The sequence below is a fragment of the Oncorhynchus nerka genome, linkage group LG12 (genome assembly GCF_034236695.1).
Source record: "Oncorhynchus nerka isolate Pitt River linkage group LG12, Oner_Uvic_2.0, whole genome shotgun sequence".
Taxonomy (NCBI): Eukaryota; Metazoa; Chordata; class Actinopteri; order Salmoniformes; family Salmonidae; genus Oncorhynchus; species Oncorhynchus nerka.
The window spans coordinates 88,558,161-88,577,681 of record NC_088407.1 but is presented as its reverse complement, the minus strand read 5'-3'; the positions used below and the strand labels follow the sequence as shown (position 1 = coordinate 88,577,681).

Genomic DNA, 19,521 nt, shown 5'->3' with positions numbered 1-19,521 from the left:
TCTGATGGTCTCATCACATACTGTAGGGGGACCTCTAACTCTAGTTCTTCTAATGTCTGATGGTCTCATCACATACTGTAGGGGACCTCTAACTCTAGTTGTTCTAATGTCTGATGGTCTCATCACATACTGTAGGGGACCTCTAACTCTAGTTGTTCTAATGTCTGATGGTCTCATCACATACTGTAGGGGGACCTCTAACTCTAGTTGTTCTAATGTCTGATGGTCTCATCACATACTGTAGGGGACCTCTAACTCTAGTTCTTCTAATGTCTGATGGTCTCATCACATACTGTAGGGGACCTCTAACTCTAGTTGTTCTAATGTCTGATGGTTTCATCACATACTGTAGGGGACCTCTAACTCTAGTTCTTCTAATGTCTGATGGTCTCATCACATACTGTAGGGGACCTCTAACTCTAGTTGTTCTAATGTCTGATGGTCTCATCACATACTGTAGGGGACCTCTAACTCTAGTTCTTCTAATGTCTGATGGTCTCATCACATACTGTAGGGGACCTCTAACTCTAGTTGTTCTAATGTCTGATGGTCTCATCACATACTGTAGGGGGACCTCTAACTCTAGTTGTTCTAATGTCTGATGGTCTCATCACATACTGTAGGGGACCTCTAACTCTAGTTGATTCATAATGTCTGAATGGATGGTCTCATCACATACTGTAGGGGACCTCTAACTCTAGTTCTTCTAATGTCTGATGGTTTCATCACATACTGTAGGGGGACCTCTAACTCTAGTTCTTCTAATGTCTGATGGTCTCATCACATACTGTAGGGGACCTCTAACTCTAGTTCTTCTAATGTCTGATGGTCTCATCACATACTGTAGGGGACCTCTAACTCTAGTTCTTCTAATGTCTGATGGTCTCATCACATACTGTAGGGGGACCTCTAACTCTAGTTCTTCTAATGTCTGATGGTCTCATCACATACTGTAGGGGACCTCTAACTCCAGTTGTTCTAATGTCTGATGGTCTCATCACATACTGTAGGGGGACCTCTAACTCCAGTTGTTCTAATGTCTGATGGTCTCATCACATACTGTAGGGGACCTCTAACTCTAGTTCTTCTAATGTCTGAGGGTCTCATCACATACTGTAGGGGGACCTCTAACTCTAGTTCTTCTAATGTCTGATGGTCTCATCACATACTGTAGGGGACCTCCAACTCTAGTTCTTCTAATGTCTGATGGTCTCATCACATACTGTAGGGGGACCTCTTAATTCTAGTTGTTCTAATGTCTGGTGGTCTCATCACATACTGTAGGGACCTCTAACTCTAGTTCTTCTAATGTCTGATGGGTTCATCTGATGGTCTCATCACATACTGTAGGGGGACCTCTAACTCTACTTCTTCTAATGTCTGATGGGTTCATTGTCATGATCATGTAATCAGTCATGTTCACAGTGAGGTCCTATGAGCAAGCTTTACAGTACAGGCTTCCTGACACTCCCTCTAACACTGTCACTATCCACCACCCTGAAGGAAACATGCTACTACAACAGCCAATCTCCTTTCACCTCAGAACTTCATCCAGGAGACACTCATATCACATCATCATCGTCTTCCTCAGCATATTTATCATCTTCGTCATTATCTTTTTCTTCATCATGATGTTCAGAGTTCTGATTCACCTGGCAGCTCTACCACTCTGGATGACAGGTATTAAATCACTTACGATGAGAAGCATAACGATACGATGAATGTTATCAAACTGAATAAAATATCCTTTCTCTCCTCTCTCTCTCCTCTCCTTCTCTCTCTGTCCACAGGGCAGTTGTTTAGTAGCATGGTTCATCAGAGGCCTGTGGCACTAACAGAAGGTCCTGGAGGAAACGTTCAACTCACCTGCAGCCATACGATCCCTAACTACTACATGATACTATGGTACAAACAGTCAGCAGGAGACACTGCTATGAAACTCATTGGTTATGCATATACCAAGTCAATAACCATGGAGAAATCATTTGAAAAGCACTTCAATGTGAGTGGAGACGGTGGGAAAGAGGCTTATCTTCATCTAGTGAGTCTGAGAGGACCTGAACACAGTGCAGTTTATTACTGTGCAGACAGCCAACACAGTGATGTAGACATCCTCCTGTTCTCTACTAAAACCCTGTCTGATGGTAATATTAGACCACGGCTCAGAACACCTGCATCTGAGGTTTGACTTTGACTCAGTGCCAATGAATAAACACAGATGGATGATGGCATAAGGTGATATCTGTCCTGGTACAGTATACCAGTATTTACAGTTTAGTGTCACCACTCATTAACATACATTATGCAATGTTACAATGTCAAATTCCATGACTCCATTTCTATCTATATAAAAAGACAAATCCTTTAACCTCTTCAACCTATGGGGGTGCTATGTCATTATTGGATAAAAAAACGTGCCCGTTTTAAGCGCAATATTTTGTCACGAAAGATGCTCGACTATGCATATAATTGGCAGCTTTGGAAAGAAAACACTCTGACGTTTTCAAAACTGCAAAGATATTATCTGTGAGTGCCACAGAACTCATGCTACAGGCGAAACCAAGATGAAACCTCAAACAGGAAATTAGCAGAATTTTTGTGGCTCTGTTTCCCATCGTCTCCTTATATGGCTGTGAATGTGTGATGAATGAACCTAAGCTCTCTGCCGTTCCTCCAAGATGTCTGCAGCATTGTGACGTATTTGTAGGCATATCATTGGAGGATTGGCCATAAGAGACTACATTTGCCAGGGGTCCGCCCGGTGTCCTTTGTCTAAATTGTTGCGTAATCTTCAGCTGCATGCATTTTGCCATGCGATTTAGAGGGGAAAGGACACTTCCACAAACCATATATCATCGAAGAGTTATGTGAAAAACACCTTGAGGATTGGTTCTAAACAACGTTTGCCATGTTTCAGTCGATATTATGGAGTTAATTTGGAAAAAAGTTCGGCGTTTGGATAACTGAATTTTCAGGGTTTTTGGTAGCCAAACGTGACGCACCAAACGGACCGATTTCTCCAGCACAAATAATCTTTCAGGAAAACTGAACATTTCCTATCTAACTGAGAGTCTCCTCATTGAAAACATCCGAAGTTCTTCAAAGGTAAATGATTTATTTGAATGTTTTTCTGGTTTTTGTGAAAATGTTGCCTGCTGATGCTAATGCTAAATGCTAATGCTAAATGCTAACACTAAATGCTAAATGCTAGTTTTGCTATGGTTGAGAAGCATATTTTTGAAAATCTGAGATGACAGTGTTGTTAACAAAAGGCTAAGCTTGAGAGCTAGCATATTGATTTCATTTCATTTGCGATTTTCATGAATAGTTAACGTTGTGTTATGCTAATGAGCTTGCGGATAGATTTACACAATCCTGGATACAGGTTTTTTAGTAGCTAAACGTGACGCACAAAATGGAGCGATTTCTCCTAAACAAATAATCTTTCAGGAAATACGGAACATTTGCTATCTAACTGAGAGTCTCCTCATTGAAAACATCCGAAGTTCTTCAAAGGTAAATGATTTTAATTGAATGGTTTTCTGGTTTTTGTGAAAATGTTGACTGCTGAATGCTAACGCTAAATGCTAATGCTAGCTATCAACATTTACATTTACATTTAAGTCATTTAGCAGACGCTCTTATCCAGAGCGACTTACAAATTGGTGCTTTCACCTTATGACATCCAGTGGAACAGCCACTTTACATTAGTGCATCTAAATCTTTTAAGGGGGGTGAGAAGGATTACTTTATCCTATCCTAGGTATTCCTTAAAGAGGTGGGGTTTCAGGTGTCTCCGGAAGGTGGTGATTGACTCCGCTGTCCTGGCGTCGTGAGGGAGTTTGTTCCACCATTGGGGGGCCAGAGCAGCGAACAGTTTTGACTGGGCTGAGCGGGAACTGTACTTCCTCAGTGGTAGGGAGGCGAGCAGGCCAGAGGTGGATGAACGCAGTGCCCTTGTTTGGGTGTAGGGCCTGATCAGAGCCTGGAGGTACTGAGGTGCCGTTCCCCTCACAGCTCTTAGCTATCAATACTGTTACACAAATGCTAGTTTTGCTATGGTTGAAAAGCATATTTTTGAAAATCTGAGATGACAGTGTTGTTAACAAAAGGCTAAGCTTGAGAGCTAGCATATTGATTTCATTTCATTTGCGATTTTCTTCTGGCTGTGCCGGGTGGAGATTATAACAGACATGGCCAAGATGTTCAAATGTTCATAAATGACCAGCATGGTCCAATAATAATAAGGCAGAACAGTTGAAACTGGAGCAGCAGCACGGCCAGGTGGACTGGGGACAGCAAGGAGTCATCATGTCAGGTAGTCCTGAGGCATGGTCCTAGGGCTCAGGTCCTCCAAGAGAGAGAAAGAAAGAGAGAAAGCGAGAATTAGAGAGAGCACATTTAAATTCACACAGGACACCGAATAGGACAGGAGAAGTACTCCAGATATAACAAACTGACCCTAGCCCCCCGACACATAAACTACTGCAGCATAAATACTGGAGGCTGAGACAGGAGGGGTCAAGAGACATTGTGGCCCCATCCAATGATACCCCCGGACAGGGCCAAACAGGAAGGATATAACCCCACCCACTTTGCCAAAGCACAGCCCCCACACCACTAGAGGGATATCTTCAACCACGAACTTACCATCCTGAGAAGAGGCCGAGTATAGCCCACAAAGATCTCCGCCATGGCACAACCCAAGGGGGGGAGCCAACCCAGACAGGAAGATCACATCAGTGACTCAACCCACTCAAGTGACGCAACCCTCCTAGGGACGGCATGAAAGAGCACCAGTAAGCCAGTGACTCAGCCCCTGTATTAAATCAAATCAAATCAAATGTTATTTGTCACATACATATGGTTAGCAGATGTTAATGTGAGTGTAGCGAAATGCTTGTGCTTCTAGTTCCGACAATGCAGTGATAACCAACAAGTAATCTAACTAACAATTCCAAAACTACTGTCTAATACACAGTGTAAGGGGATAAAGAATATGTACATAAGGATATATGAATGAGTGATGGTACAGAGCAGCATACAGTAGATGGTATCGAGTACAGTATATACATATGAGATGAGAATGTAGACAAAGTAAACAAAGTGGCATAGTTAAAGTGGCTAGTGATACATGTATTACATAAGGATGCAGTCGATGATGTAGAGTACAGTATATACGTATGCATATGAGATGAATAATGTAGGGTAACATTATAAGTAACATTATATAAGGTAGCATTGTTTAAAGTGGCTAGTGATATATTTACATCATTTCCCATCAATTCCCATTATTAAAGTGGCTGGAGTTGGGTCAGTGTCAATGACAGTGTGTTGGCAGCAGCCACTCAATGGTAGTGGTGGCTGTTTAACAGTCTGATGGCCTTGAGATAGAAGCTGTTTTTCAGTCTCTCGGTCCCAGCTTTGATGCACCTGTACTGACCTCGCCTTCTGGATGATAGCGGGGTGAACAGGCAGTGGTTCGGGTGGTTGATGTCCTTGATGATCTTTATGGCCTTCCTGTAACATCGGGTGGTGTAGGTGTCCTGGAGGGCAGGTAGTTTGCCCCCGGTGATGCGTTGTGCAGACCTCACTACCCTCTGGAGAGCCTTACGGTTGAGGGCGGAGCAGTTGCCGTACCAGGCGGTGATACAGCCCGCCAGGATGCTCTCGATTGTGCATCTGTAGAAGTTTGTGAGTGCTTTTGGTGACAAGCTGAATTTCTTCAGCCTCCTGAGGTTGAAGAGGCGCTGCTGCGCCTTCTTCACGACGCTGTCAGTGTGAGTGGACCAATTCAGTTTGTCTGTGATGTGTATGCCGAGGAACTTAAAACTTGCTACCCTCTCCACTACTGTTCCATCGATGTGGATAGGGGGTGTTCCCTCTGCTGTTTCCTGAAGTCCACAATCATCTCCTTAGTTTTGTTGACGTTGAGTGTGAGGTTATTTTCCTGACACCACACTCCGAGGGCCCTCACCTCCTCCCTGTAGGCCGTCTCGTCGTTGTTGGTAATCAAGCCTACCACTGTTGTGTCGTCCGCAAACTTGATGATTGAGTTGGAGGCGTGCGTGGCCACGCAGTCGTGGGTGAACAGGGAGTACAGGAGAGGGCTCAGAACGCACCCTTGTGGGGCCCCCGTGTTGAGGATCAGCGGGGAGGAGATGTTGTTGCCTACCCTCACCACCTGGGGCGGCCCGTCAGGAAGTCCAGTACCCAGTTGCACAGGGGCGGGGTCGAGACCCAGGGTCTCGAGCTTGATGACGAGCTTGGAGGGTACTATGGTGTTGAATGCCGAGCTGTAGTCGATGAACAGCATTCTCACATAGGTATTCCTCTTGTCCAGGTGGGTTAGGGCAGTGTGCAGTGTGGTTGAGATTGCATCGTCTGTGGACCTATTTGGGCGGTAAGCAAATTGGAGTGGGTCTAGGGTGTCAGGTAGGGTGGAGGTGATATGGTCCTTGACTAGTCTCTCAAAGCACTTCATGATGACGGAAGTGAGTGCTACAGGGCGGTAGTCGTTTAGCTCAGTTACCTTAGCTTTCTTGGGAACAGGAACAATGGTGGCCCTCTTGAAGCATGTGGGAACAGCAGACTGGTATAGGGATTGATTGAATATGTCCGTAAACACACCGGCCAGCTGGTCTGCGCATGCTCTGAGGGCGCGGCTGGGGATGCCGTCTGGGCCTGCAGCCTTGCGAGGGTTAACACGTTTAAATGTCTTACTCACCTCGGCTGCAGTGAAGGAGAGACCGCATGTTTTCGTTGCAGGCCGTGTCAGTGGCACTGTATTGTCCTCACAGCGGGCAAAAAAGTTATTTAGTCTGCCTGGGAGCAAGACATCCTGGTCCGTGACTGGGCTGGGTTTCTTCTTGTAGTCCGTGATTGACTGTAGACCCTGCCACATGCCTCTTGTGTCTGAGCCGTTGAATTGAGATTCTACTTTGTCTCTGTACTGACGCTTAGCTTGTTTAATAGCCTTGCGGAGGGAATAGCTGCACTGTTTGTATTCGGTCATGTTGCCAGACACCTTGCCCTGATTAAAAGCAGTCGTTCGTGCTTTCAGTTTCACGCGAATGCTGCCATCAATCCACGGTTTCTGGTTAGGGAACGTTTTTATCATTGCTATGGGAACGACATCTTCAACGCACGTTCTAATGAACTCGCACACCGAATCAGCGTATTCGTCAATATTTTTATCTGACGCAATACGAAACATGTCCCAGTCCAGGTGATGGAAGCAGTCATGGAGTGTGGAGTCAGCTTGGTCTGACCAGCGTTGGACAGACCTCAGCGTGGGAGCCTCTTGTTTAAGTTTCTGCCTGTAGGCAGGGATCAACAAAATGGAGTCGTGGTCAGCTTTTCCGAAAGGGGGGCGGGGCAGGGCCTTATATGCGTCGCGGAAGTTAGAGTAACAATGATCCAAGGTTTTTACCACCCCTGGTTGCGCAATCGATATGCTGATAAAATTTAGGGAGTCTTGTTTTCAGATTAGCTTTGTTAAAATCCCCAGCTACAATGAATGCAGCCTCCGGATAAATGGTTTCCAGTTTGCAAAGAGTTAAATAAAGTTCGTTCAGAGCCATCGATGTGTCTGCTTGGGGGGGGATATATACGGCTGTGATTATAATCGAAGAGAATTCTCTTGGAAGATAATGCGATCTACATTTGATTGTGAGGAATTCTAAATCAGGTGAACAGAAGGATTTGAGTTCCTGTATGTTTCCTTTATCACACCATGTCTCGTTAGTCATGAGGCATACGCCCCTGCCACTCTTCTTACCAGAAAGATGTTTGTTTCTGTCGGCGCGATGCGTGGAGAAACCCGTTGGCTGCACCGCCCCGGATAGCGTCTTTCCAGTGAGCCATGTTTCCGTGAAGCAGAGAACGTTGCAGTCTCTGATGTCCCTCTGGAATGCTACCCTTGCTCGGATTTCATCAACCTTGTTGTCAAGAGACTGGACATTGGCAAGAAGAATGCTGGGGAGTGGTGCACGATGTGCCCTTGTCCTGAGTCTGACCAGAAGACCGCTACGTTTCCCTCTTTTTCGGAGTCGTTTCCTTGGGTCGCTGCATGCGATCCATTCCGTTGTCCTGTTTGCAAGGCAGAACACAGGATCCGCGTCGCGGAAAACATATTCTTGGTCGTACTGATGGTGAGTTGACGCTGATCTTATATTCAGTAGTTCTTCTCGACTGTATGTAATGAAACCTAAGATGACCTGGGGGACTAATGTAAGAAATAACACGTAAAATAACAAAAAACTGCATAGTTTCCTAGGAACGCGAAGCGAGGCGGCCATCTCTGTCGGCACCGGAAGAGGCAGATTAATGACCAGTCCAGCAGCCATCAGCTATGTAGCCAAGTGATCATAGGGTCCAGTGAACAGCAATAGATGGAACAGGGAAGCCACTGGGTAGTTGTTACTACCTAGCAAGCTGGGGACACAGCGTTTATAGTTAGCAGGCCGGGGCTAGTAGAAGCACCTGCTCCCACGTCTACTACCTAGCAAGCTGGAGACACAGCATTTAAAGTTAGCAGGCCGGGGCTAGTAGAAGCACCTGCTCTGACGTCTACTACCTAGCAAGCTGGGGACACAGCGTTGAAAGTTAGCAGACTGGGGCTAGTAGAAGCATCTGCTCCGACGTCTACTACCTAGCAAGCTGGGGACACAGCGTTTAAAGTTAGCAGGCCGGGGCTAGTAGAAGCTCCTGCTCCGACGTCTGGCAAAGGCCGGTTGGGGCACAGCGGATGGAGTTATGTCGGCAGACCAGTTGTGGTGGAACGGCGGGGCTTCGTGTCGGCAAAGGGTCCAGGCCAGTTGGCGAAAGAAGTATTGTAGTTGTAGTAATTTAGTTTGCTAGCTGTGAGATGCGCCTGGCTCACGGCTAACTGGTGCTAGCTTCAGGACAGGGGCGTTAGCCACTATAGCCTCTCAGTAGCAGCAAGCTAGCAGTGATGATCCGATGCAAAGGTCCAGAGCTTCCTGCAAGGATCCGGTGGACTAGTGTAGTTCATGCAGTGTTGGGGAAGATTCAGAAGGCATCAGCTGTGTAGCCAAGTGATCACTGAGCGGGCCGGGAGGTGGGCCACTCTTTATCACTTTATCACAGTACTACGTCACACCAGACAAATGTCTACCTGCTTGAATGCCAACAACTCAGATACACATTAAAACATGAAATGACCCATGGCATCGATAGGACCTCACTCAGAGATAAAATCAAAGAACATTCAAAATGGGTGAATATTTCCTTTAACCATCAATCAACTACCTCCAGATATCAGTGCATCAGATCTCCCTCTCTGCTCTACTAAACCCTGCTTCCTGTCCCACATAGACTCCTCCTGCAGGGTTCATCTCAGGTCTCTGATGTTTTAGATGTTCTCATAAGGAGGCAGCATCCCTCTATAAGATCACTGAGATGAGTTGATGAGAAGCCACCTCTAATTCATGTGGAGTGGTTTGTCTGTCTCATTCTTTCTGTCTCCTTAACAGTGAGTCAACATGATCAGAATTCTTATCTCCATCACCATGGGTTACACAGCCTGGGCTGCAGGTATTCAGATCATTGATTTCATCAACTAATAATATCCTCATTTGATTAATTTTTGTTTAATGTAAATATGTTTCTTTATCTGTTGTTTTACCTCTCTGTCTCTCTCTCTCTCTCTCCCTCTCTCCCTCTCTCTCTCTCTCTCTCTCTCTCCCTCTCTCCCTCCCTAAAGGTTCTTCTCTCAGTAACCAGGTTCACCAGAGTCCTGCATCTCTGTTCAAGAACCAGGGAGAGTCGGCTAAGATGGAGTGTTCACATAGTATATCAACCTATAATGTCATCCTCTGGTACAAGCAGTCCAACTACAGAGAATTAATTCTATTAGGATACCTGTTTGGGAAAGATGGATATCCTGAGGCTGGATTTGATATAGAAGGAGATGCTAATGCAGGTGGTACCAGCACCTTAACCATCAAACAACTAACTGCAAATAGCAGTGCTGTATATTACTGTGCTGCTAGTTTACACAGTGCATCAGATCTCCCTCTCTGCTCTACAAAAACCTCCTCCCTGGTGTACTGTAGACTAATCACACCTGTATTAACATCACACTGTATCTGACTCTGATTCAATGCCAAAACACTCACCAGCTGGTCTAACAGAAAGGGGAGGTTCCCTCTGATATACAGGAGACCATGATACAGTATGGTATGATATCATGTCTTTCCTGTAGGTGGAGTTACAACTCAACTAATCCATGTGTACTCACCAGACACAGTACCACAGTAAACTATGGTGTGTAGAAAGGACTCTGAGAGTTGAAGATCCATGTCCTTTTGAATGTTCATCTGGACTCAGTGTTGAACTAACACTCTTTCACTGTTTGATATTTTCCACCTGTGAACGGGAATCTCTTGATTATTCTTAATCACAGATTAGATACCGTCTAAAATAATCTATAATTCCATATATTTCCTGAATGACTACAGTAGTTATAACAAACAGGTCTCTCTCTCCTCTTCTGTAACAGGTGAACTGCTCTGTTCCAGCGTTCTTCAGTCTCCATCTTCAGTATTTCAGAGTTCTGGAGAAACTGCTGTCCTGTTCACACACTCTCCCCAGCTACAACACCATACTGTGGTATCAGCAGGTGGAACACACTCTCCCCAGCTACAACACCATACTGTGGTATCAGCAGGTGGAACACACTCTCCCCAGCTACAACACCATACTGTGGTATCAGCAGGTGGAACACACTCTCCCCAGCTACAACACCATACTGTGGTATCAGCAGGTGGAACACACTCTCCCCAGCTACAACACCATACTGTGGTATCAGCAGGTGGAACACACTCTCCCCAGCTACAACACCATACTGTGGTATCAGCAGGTGGAACACACTTTCCCCAGCTACAACACCATACTGTGGTAGTAGCAGGCATGTTATAAGTGTCTCTACTATAGGATGGTGTGGGGCTTCTATAAATGTCTCTTCTGCAGGATGGTGTGGGGCTTCTATAAATAAAATAAAATAAAATAAAATGTTATTTGTCACATACACATGGTTAGCAGATGTTAATGCTCCCCAGTGTAGCTGAAATGCTTGTGCTTCTAGTTCCGACAATGCCGTAATAACCAACAAGTAATCTAGCAACAATTCCAAAACTACTACCTTATAGACACAAGGTGGATAAAGAATATGTACATAAAGATATGTGAATGAGTGATGGTACAGAGCTGCATAGGCAAGATACAGTAAATGGTATTGAGTGCAGTATATACATATGAGATGAGTATGTAAACAAAGTGGCATAGTTAAAGTGGCTGGTGATACATGTATTACATAAGGATGCAGCCCAAGTGCAACGGCCAACGTCTTTCTACCAGAATTCAGCCAACTTTGCCGGCATCTTACCAGAATCTCCCCAGAAGCGACACAAAACAAATTTAAAAAATGTATACAATATTACTCGACTTAGTCATTTTAAATATTGCTATTTTGTACATACATATTATACTCATCCACAAAATGAAACATTTTGTGTCTGGTGACCGTCTCAGCGTGCATGTGCCCGGCCCACCACAGGTGTCACTGTAGTGCGATGGGACAAGGACATCCCTGCCGTCCAAACCCTCCAATAACTAGGACGACGCTGGGCAAATTGTGCGTATCCTCACGGGTCACCCAGTCGTGACTGGCACGGGTCTCGAACCAGCATCTGTAGCAACGAAGTTTGCACTACGATGCAGTGTCCTAGACCGCTGCACCACTCGGGAGGCTTCATCCACAAAGTTCTTAATGCTTATCAATTATCTTGCACAAAGTATCAAAATACTAAAATACTACACAGGCCTCTTAAACAATTTAATTTAAATGTTAATTGTATTTTTTCTGCACAGAAACAATGAGAAAATATGGAAAAATAAATAATGAAATGTTAATTATATAAAGCAGCCCATGCCAATTGGCAAAATAGGTATTGTTGGACCTCTTCGGTTAGTCGGGAGATGGGCTTAGCTCGAGGCTAGCTCCAGGCTAACTGGTGCTTGCTCTGGGACAGAGACGTTAGCCAGGAGTAGCCACTCGGATTGCAGCTAGCTAGTTGCGATGATCCGGTGTAAAGGTTCAGAGCTTGCAGGAAGGAAGGAATCCGGAGATGTGGTAGAGAAAAAGCCATCTGATATGCTTTGGGTAGATGTCGCGCTGGTGTCCTAGTTAGCGTTGAAGACCGCTAGCAGTGGCTAGCTACTAGCTAGTAGCTAGTAGCTAGTTAGCTGGCTAGCTTCTGATGAGGGTTCCGATTCTAAAGTATAGAAAAAGCAGATCCGTACCACATTGGGTGATGCGGGTTGCAGGAGAGTATATTCAGCCTGTAGTTGGAAAGTGAGATTAAAATATGTACGAAATATATACAGAAAAAAACGAGGAAAAACTATATTTACACTATACAGGACGGGACAAGACAAAACACACGTCCAACTGCTACGCCATCGGAACATTAGCATGATGTATTCAGATCATGCTTTTCAACCAATCGCTGCCTGCACCCGCATGCCCGACTAGCATCACCACCCTGGATGGTTCCGACCTTGAATATGTGGACATCTATAAGTACCTAGGTGTCTGGCTAGACTGCAAACTCTCCTTCCAGACTCATATCAAACATCTCCAATCGAAAATCAAATCAAGAGTCTGCTTTCTTTTCCGCAACAAAGCCTCCTTCACTCACGCCGCCAAGCTTACCCTAGTAAAACTGACTATCCTACCAATCCTCGACTTCGGCGATGTCATCTACAAAATGGCTCCCAACACTCTACTCAGCGAACTGGATGCAGTTTATCACAGTGCCATCCATTTTGTCACTAAAGCACCTTATACCACCCACCACTGCGACTTGTATGCTCTAGTCGGCTGGCCCTCGCTACATATTCGTAAGACCCACTGGCTCCAGGTCATCTACAAGTCCATGCTAGGTAAAGCTCCGCCTTATCTCAGTTCACTGGTCACGATGGCAACACCCATCCGTAGCACGCGCTCCAGCAGGTGTATCTCACTGATCATCCCTAAAGCCAACACCTCATTTGGCCGCCTTTCGTTCCAGTACTCTGCTGCCTGTGACTGGAACGAATTGCAAAAATCGCTGAAGTTGGAGACTTTTATCTACCTCACCAACTTCAAACATCAGCTATCTGAGCAGCTAACCGATCGCTGCAGCTGTACATAGTCTATTGGTAAATAGCCCACCCATTTTCACCTACCTCATCCCCATACTGTTTTTATTTATTTACTTTTCTGCTCTTTTGCACACCAATATGGACTGTAGAGGGACTCTACCTGTACATGACCATCTGATCATTTATCACTCCAGTGTTAATCTGCAAAATTGTAATTATTCGCCTACCTCCTCATGCCTTTTGCACACATTGTATATAGACTCCCCTTTTTTTCTACTGTGTTATTGACTTGTTAATTGTTTACTCCATGTGTAACTCTGTGTTGTCTGTTCACACTGCTATGCTTTATCTTCGCCAGGTTGCAGTTGCAAATGAGAACTTGTTCTCAACTAGCCTACCTGGTTAAATAAAGGTGTTCTCAACTAGCCTACCTGGTTAAATAAAGGTGTTCTCAACTAGCCTACCTGGTTAAATAAAGGTGTTCTCAACTTGCCTACCTGGTTAAATAAAGGTGTTCTAAACTAGCCTACCTGGTTAAATAGAGGTGTTCTCAACTTGCCTACCTGGTTAAATAAAGGTGTTCTCAACTGGCCTACTTGGTTAAATAAAGGTGAAATAAAAACAGTACAGGCTTCCTGACACTCCCTCTAACACTGTCACTATCCACCACCCTGAAGGAAACATGAAAGTCCCCCCTTATCTCAGCTCGCTGGTCACCATAGCATCTCCCACCTGTAGCACACGCTCCAGCAGGTATATCTCTCTAGTCACCCCCAAAACCAATTCTTTCTTTGGCCGCCTCTCCTTCCAGTTCTCTGCTGCCAATGACTGGAACGAACTACAAAAATCTCTTAAATTGGAAACACTTATCTCCCTCACTAGCTTTAAGCACCAACTGTCAGAGCATCTTACAGATTACTGCACCTGTACATAGCCCACCTATAATTTAGCCCAAACAACTACCTCTTTCCCAACTGTATTTAATTTATTTATTTATTTTGCTCCTTTGCACCCCATTATTTTTATTTCTACTTTGCACATTCTTCCATTGCAAAACTACCATTCCAGTGTTCTACTTGCTATATTGTATTTACTTTGCCACCATGGCCTTTTTTGCCTTTACCTCCCTTCTCACCTAATTTGCTCACATTGTATATAGACTTGTTTTTTTTACTGTATTATTGACTGTATGTTTGTTTTACTCCATGTGTAACTCTGTGTCGTTGTATGTGTCGAACTGCTTTGCTTTATCTTGGCCAGGTCGCAATTGTAAATGAGAACTTGTTCTCAACTTGCTTACCTGGTTAAATAAAGGTGAAATAAAATAAAAATAAAAAATGCTACTACAACAGCCAATCTCCTTTCACCTCAGAGCTTCATCCAGGAGACACTCATATCACATCATCATCGTCTTCCTCAGCATATTCATCATCTTCATCATGATGTTCAGAGTTCTGATTCACCTGGCAGCTCTACCACTCTGGGTGACAGGTATTAAATCACTTACGATGAGAAGCATAACGATACTACGAATGTCATCAAACTGAATAAAATATCCTTTCTCTTGCTCCATCTTTCTCACCTTCTCTCCTCTCTCCGTCTCTCCTCTCTTTCTCTGTCACCTTCTCTCCCCTCTCTCTCCTCTCTCTCTCTGTCCACAGGGCAGTTGTTTAGTAGCATGGTTCATCAGAGGCCTGTGAAACTAACAGAAGGTCCTGGAGGAGACGTTCAACTCACCTGCAGCCATATGATCCCTAACTACTACATGATACTATGGTACAAACAGTCAGCAGGAGACACTGCTATGAAACTCATTGGTTATGCATATACCAAGTCAATAACCATGGAGAAATCATTTGAAAAGCACTTCAATGTGAGTGGAGACGGTGGGAAAGAGGCTTATCTTCATCTAGTGAGTCTGAGAGGACCTGAACACAGTGCAGTTTATTACTGTGCAGCCAGCCAACACAGTGATGTAGACTTCCTCCTGTTCTCTACTAAAACCCTGTCTGATGGTAATATTAGACCACGGCTCAGAACACCTGCATCTGAGGTTTGACTTTGACTCAGTGCCAATTAATAAACACAGATGGATGATGGCATAAGGTGATATCTGTCCTGGTACAGTATACCAGTATTGACAGTTTAGTGTCACCACTCATTAACATACATTATACAATGTCAAATTCCATTACTCCATTTCTATCTATATAAAAAGAGAAATCCTTTAAAGATGTAGATACCGGTATGTTCCACAATACACCTTTAAGTTGAACAGGAGACCTGTAGGTGAACAAGGGATCTGCTTGAATATCAACACAAGTTCTGACGTCAAAGTGATGTCATTTCCTTCCTCTCCGGCAACTCAGTTCAGCTCCCCTTCTCTATTGACTTATTCTCCTCTCCCCTCTATGGGCTCTGGTCTAAAGTAGTGCACTAGAAAGGGAATAGGGTGCCATTTGGGATGCTGACATACGTTTGACACTCCCACTAGATGACATGACATCTCTGACTATCTGAAACCCCTTTCTCCTTGTCCATGTGACTCTTCTCTCCAGAACCATCAACATGATCAAACTTCTCATACATGTAGCAACTCTACCACTATGGGTGACAGGTACTAAATCCCTCATGAAAGATAGATTTACTACTGAAATATATTGCTGTCAATATGCTAATAATACTGTATCTTTCATATGGTCTGTTTTCATCCACAGGGCTGTCACAAACAGACAAAGTTCACCAGACTCCTACTGCAATACTAAATGGACCTGAAGATAAAGTCCAACTCAACTGCAGCCACACTGTTTCAAATTACAACATGATACTGTGGTACCAACAGTCAGCCCAAAACACTGCTCTGAAACTCATTGGGTATGTGAGATTCACCAGTCCAACGGTGGAAGATTCCTTTAAAGGGCGTTTTGATGTCAGTGGAGATGCTGCAGCTAATAAAATGGCGTATCTACATTTTCCCAAAGTGACAGAAGCTGAAGACAGTGCAGTGTATTTCTGTGCTGCTGGTGAAGCACAGTGTTTCACTATACCCTCTCTCCTCTACAAAAACCCTCTCTGATCCTCTCATATAATACTGACTACAGCTCTATACACCTGCACCTGTCTTCAACCACTTCAACAACACTTTGTTATGAACCATTTGATATCAACCAGATGGTAATGATACTGTTATAAGTGGCTAGTTTAGATGGTTTAGGTGCACTTCCTCAGTTCTCCATCAGGAGGGAGTGTTTCTCAACACACATTTAGAAGATGCTGTATCGTGGCACTTTATGGGTCCCGGTCAAAGTTAGTGCACTATATAGGGAATAGGGTGTCACTTGGGACAGTATGGGTGCCTGGACCAGGGCCGGTGGTATGGGAGGGCCCTAGGGGGTCTGAGGCAGGGCCGGTGGTATGGGAGGGCCTTAAGAGGTCTGAGACAGGGCCGGGAGTATGGGAGGGCCCTAGGGGGTCTGAGACAGGGCCGGTGGTGTTGGAGGTATCTAGGTGGCCTGGGCTAGGGAATGTGGTATGGGAGGGACCTAGGGAGCCTGGGGCAGGGAATTTGGTGTGGGAGGGCCCTGGGGGCCAGGGCCAGGGAATCTGGCTGGGAGGGGCCTTATACTTTCTCTGTCCAGACATGATCAGATACAAGGGCTACATATTGTATTGAGTGACTAAGCATGGGTGAATGAGTGTGTGTGTATATGTGTATGTGAAGTGTGTCAGTATCAGTGTGTGTGGCTGAGTGGTAGAGACCTGAGGATGGCTGAGTGGTGGAGACCTGAGGATGGCTGAGTGGTAGAGACCTGAGGATGGCTGAGTAGTAGAGACCTGAGGATGGCTGCGTTGTGGAGACCTAAGGATGGCTGAGTAGTAGAGACCGGAGGATGGCTGAGTGGTAGAGACCTGAGGATGGCTGAGTTGTAGAGCCCTGAGGATGGCTGAGTGGTAGAGACCTGAGGATGGCTGAGTTGTAGAGCCCTGAGGATGGCTGAGTAGTAGAGACCTGAGGATGGCTGAGTGGTAGAGCCCTGAGGATGGCTGAGTGGTAGAGACCTGAGGATGGCTGAGTTGTAGAGCCCTGAGGATGGCTGAGTGGTAGAGACCTGAGGATGGCTGAGTGGTAGAGACCTGAGGATGGCTGAGTAGTAGAGACCTAAGGATGGCTGAGTGGTAGAGACCTAAGGATGGCTGAGTGGTAGAGACCTGAGGATGGCTGGGACGTGGGACAAAGGAGGTATCATGCTGAGTGGGACTAGGGTCTCCGCAGTAATCTAAAACAATGATAACTATCCAAATGACAATATTCAAGGCATATTGACATTTGAGAGAGACATAATGGGAGGCATAAAGCAATCACAGATGCTGATTGGGAGAGCTAGCTAAGACAACAACGGGTAAGACAACAGCAGCTAATCAGCTAAGACAACAACAACAGGTCAAATCAAATCAAATCAAATTTATTCATTTAGACCTTCGTACATAAGCTGATATTTCAAAGTGCTGTACAGAAACCCAGCATAAAACCCCAAACAGCAAGCAATGCAGGTGTAGAAGCACGGTGGCTAGCAAAAACTCCCTAGAAAGGCCAAAACCTAGGAAGAAACCTAGAGAGGAACCAGGCTATGTGGGGTGGCCAGTCCTCTTCTGAGTGTGCCGGGTGGAGGTTATAACAGAACATGGCCAAGATGTTCAAATGTTCATAAATGACCAGCATGGTCAAATAATAATAATCACAGGCAGAACAGTTGAAACTGGAGCAGCAGCACGGCCCGGTGGACTGGGGACAGCAAGGAGTCATCATGCCAGGTAGTCCTGAGGCATGGTCCTAGGGCTCAGGTCCTCCGAGAGAGAGAAAGAAAGAGAGAATTAGAGAGAGCATACTTAAATTCACACAGGACACAGGATAGGACAGGAGAAGTACTCCAGATATAACAAACTGATCCTAGCCCCCCGACACAAACTACTGCAGCATAAATACTGGAGGCTGAGACAGGAGGGGTCAGGATACACTGTGGCCCCATCCGATGATACCCCCGGACAGGGCCAAACAGGAAGGATATAACCCCACCCACTTTGCCAAAGCACAGCCCCCACACCACTAGAGGGGATATCTTCAACCACCAACTTACCATCCTGAGACAAGGCCGAGTATAGCCCACAAAGATCTCCGCAACGGCAAGACCAAGGGGGGGCGCCAACCCAGACAGGAAGATCACATCAGTGACTCAACCCACTCAAGTGACGCACCAATCCTAGGGACGGCAAGGAAGAGCACCAGTAAGCCAATGACTCAGCCCCTGTAATAGGGTTAAAGGCAGAGAATCCCAGTGGAAAGAGGGGACCTGGCCAGGCAGATACAGCAAGGGCGTGTGCTGTCTGGGGATGAATGGGCAGAGAGGGTCTGTTAACTACACACAGGGCCTGAGTTGGAGGCTAGGGTCAACAGATAAACAACAAATAAACTAAATGGAGTACTGTGATTAATGAACAGTCCAGCAGCCATCAGCTATGTAGCCAAGTGATCATAGGGTCCAGTGAACAGCAATAGATGGAACAGGGAAGCTGCTGGGTAGTCGTTACTACCTAGCAAGCTGGAGACACAGCGTTTAAAGTTATCAGACTGGGGCTAGAAGAAGTGCCTGCTCCAACATCTACTACCTAGCAAGCTGGGGACACAGCGTTTAAAGTTAGCAGGCCGGAGATAGTAGAAGCGCCTGCTCCGACGTCTACTACCTAGCTAGCTGGGGACACAGCGTTTAGAGTTAGCAGGCCGGGGATAGTAGAAGCACCTGCTCCCACGTCTACTACCTAGCAAGCTGGAGACACAGCGTTTAAAGTTAGCAGACTGGGGCTAGTAGAAGCACCTGCTCCGACGTCTGGCAAAGGCCGGTTGGGGGCACAGCCGATGGAGTTACGTCGGCAGACCAGTCGTGGTGGAACGGCAGGGCTTTGTGTCGGCAAAGGGTCCAGGCCAGTTGGCGAAAGAAGTATTGTGGTTGTAGTAATTTAGTTTGCTAGCTGTGAGATGCGCCTGGCTCACGGCTAACTGGTGCTAGCTTTAGGACAGGGGCGTTAGCCACTATAGCCTCTCGGTAGCAGCTAGCTAGCAGCGATGATGCGATGCCAAGGTCCAGAGCTTACTGCAAGGATCCGGTGGACTAGTGTAGTTCATGCAGTGTTGGGGAAGAGTCCGGAAGACATCAGCTGTGTAGCCAAGTGATCACTGAGCGGGCCGGGAGGTGGGCCACTCTTTATCACTTCATCACAGTCCTACGTCACACCAGACCAATGTCTGCCTGCTTGAATGCCAACAACTCAGATACACATTAAAACATGAAATGACCC

At 45.6% G+C, this 19,521-nt stretch overlaps 1 protein-coding gene across 1 annotated transcript in view; it reads right to left on the bottom strand.

The window, feature by feature from the left end:
* Window positions 1-4,202: 4,202 nt before the first annotated feature.
* The window catches only part of vti1b (vesicle transport through interaction with t-SNAREs 1B), a 204,544-nt gene continuing 189,225 nt past the window's right edge, over window positions 4,203-19,521 (bottom strand). Inside the window, exon 7 of the mRNA XM_065025937.1 lies at window positions 4,203-4,351. Coding sequence (XP_064882009.1) covers window position 4,351 — 1 coding nt within the window. The 3' untranslated portion in view covers window positions 4,203-4,350. The remainder of the gene's footprint in view (window positions 4,352-19,521) is intronic.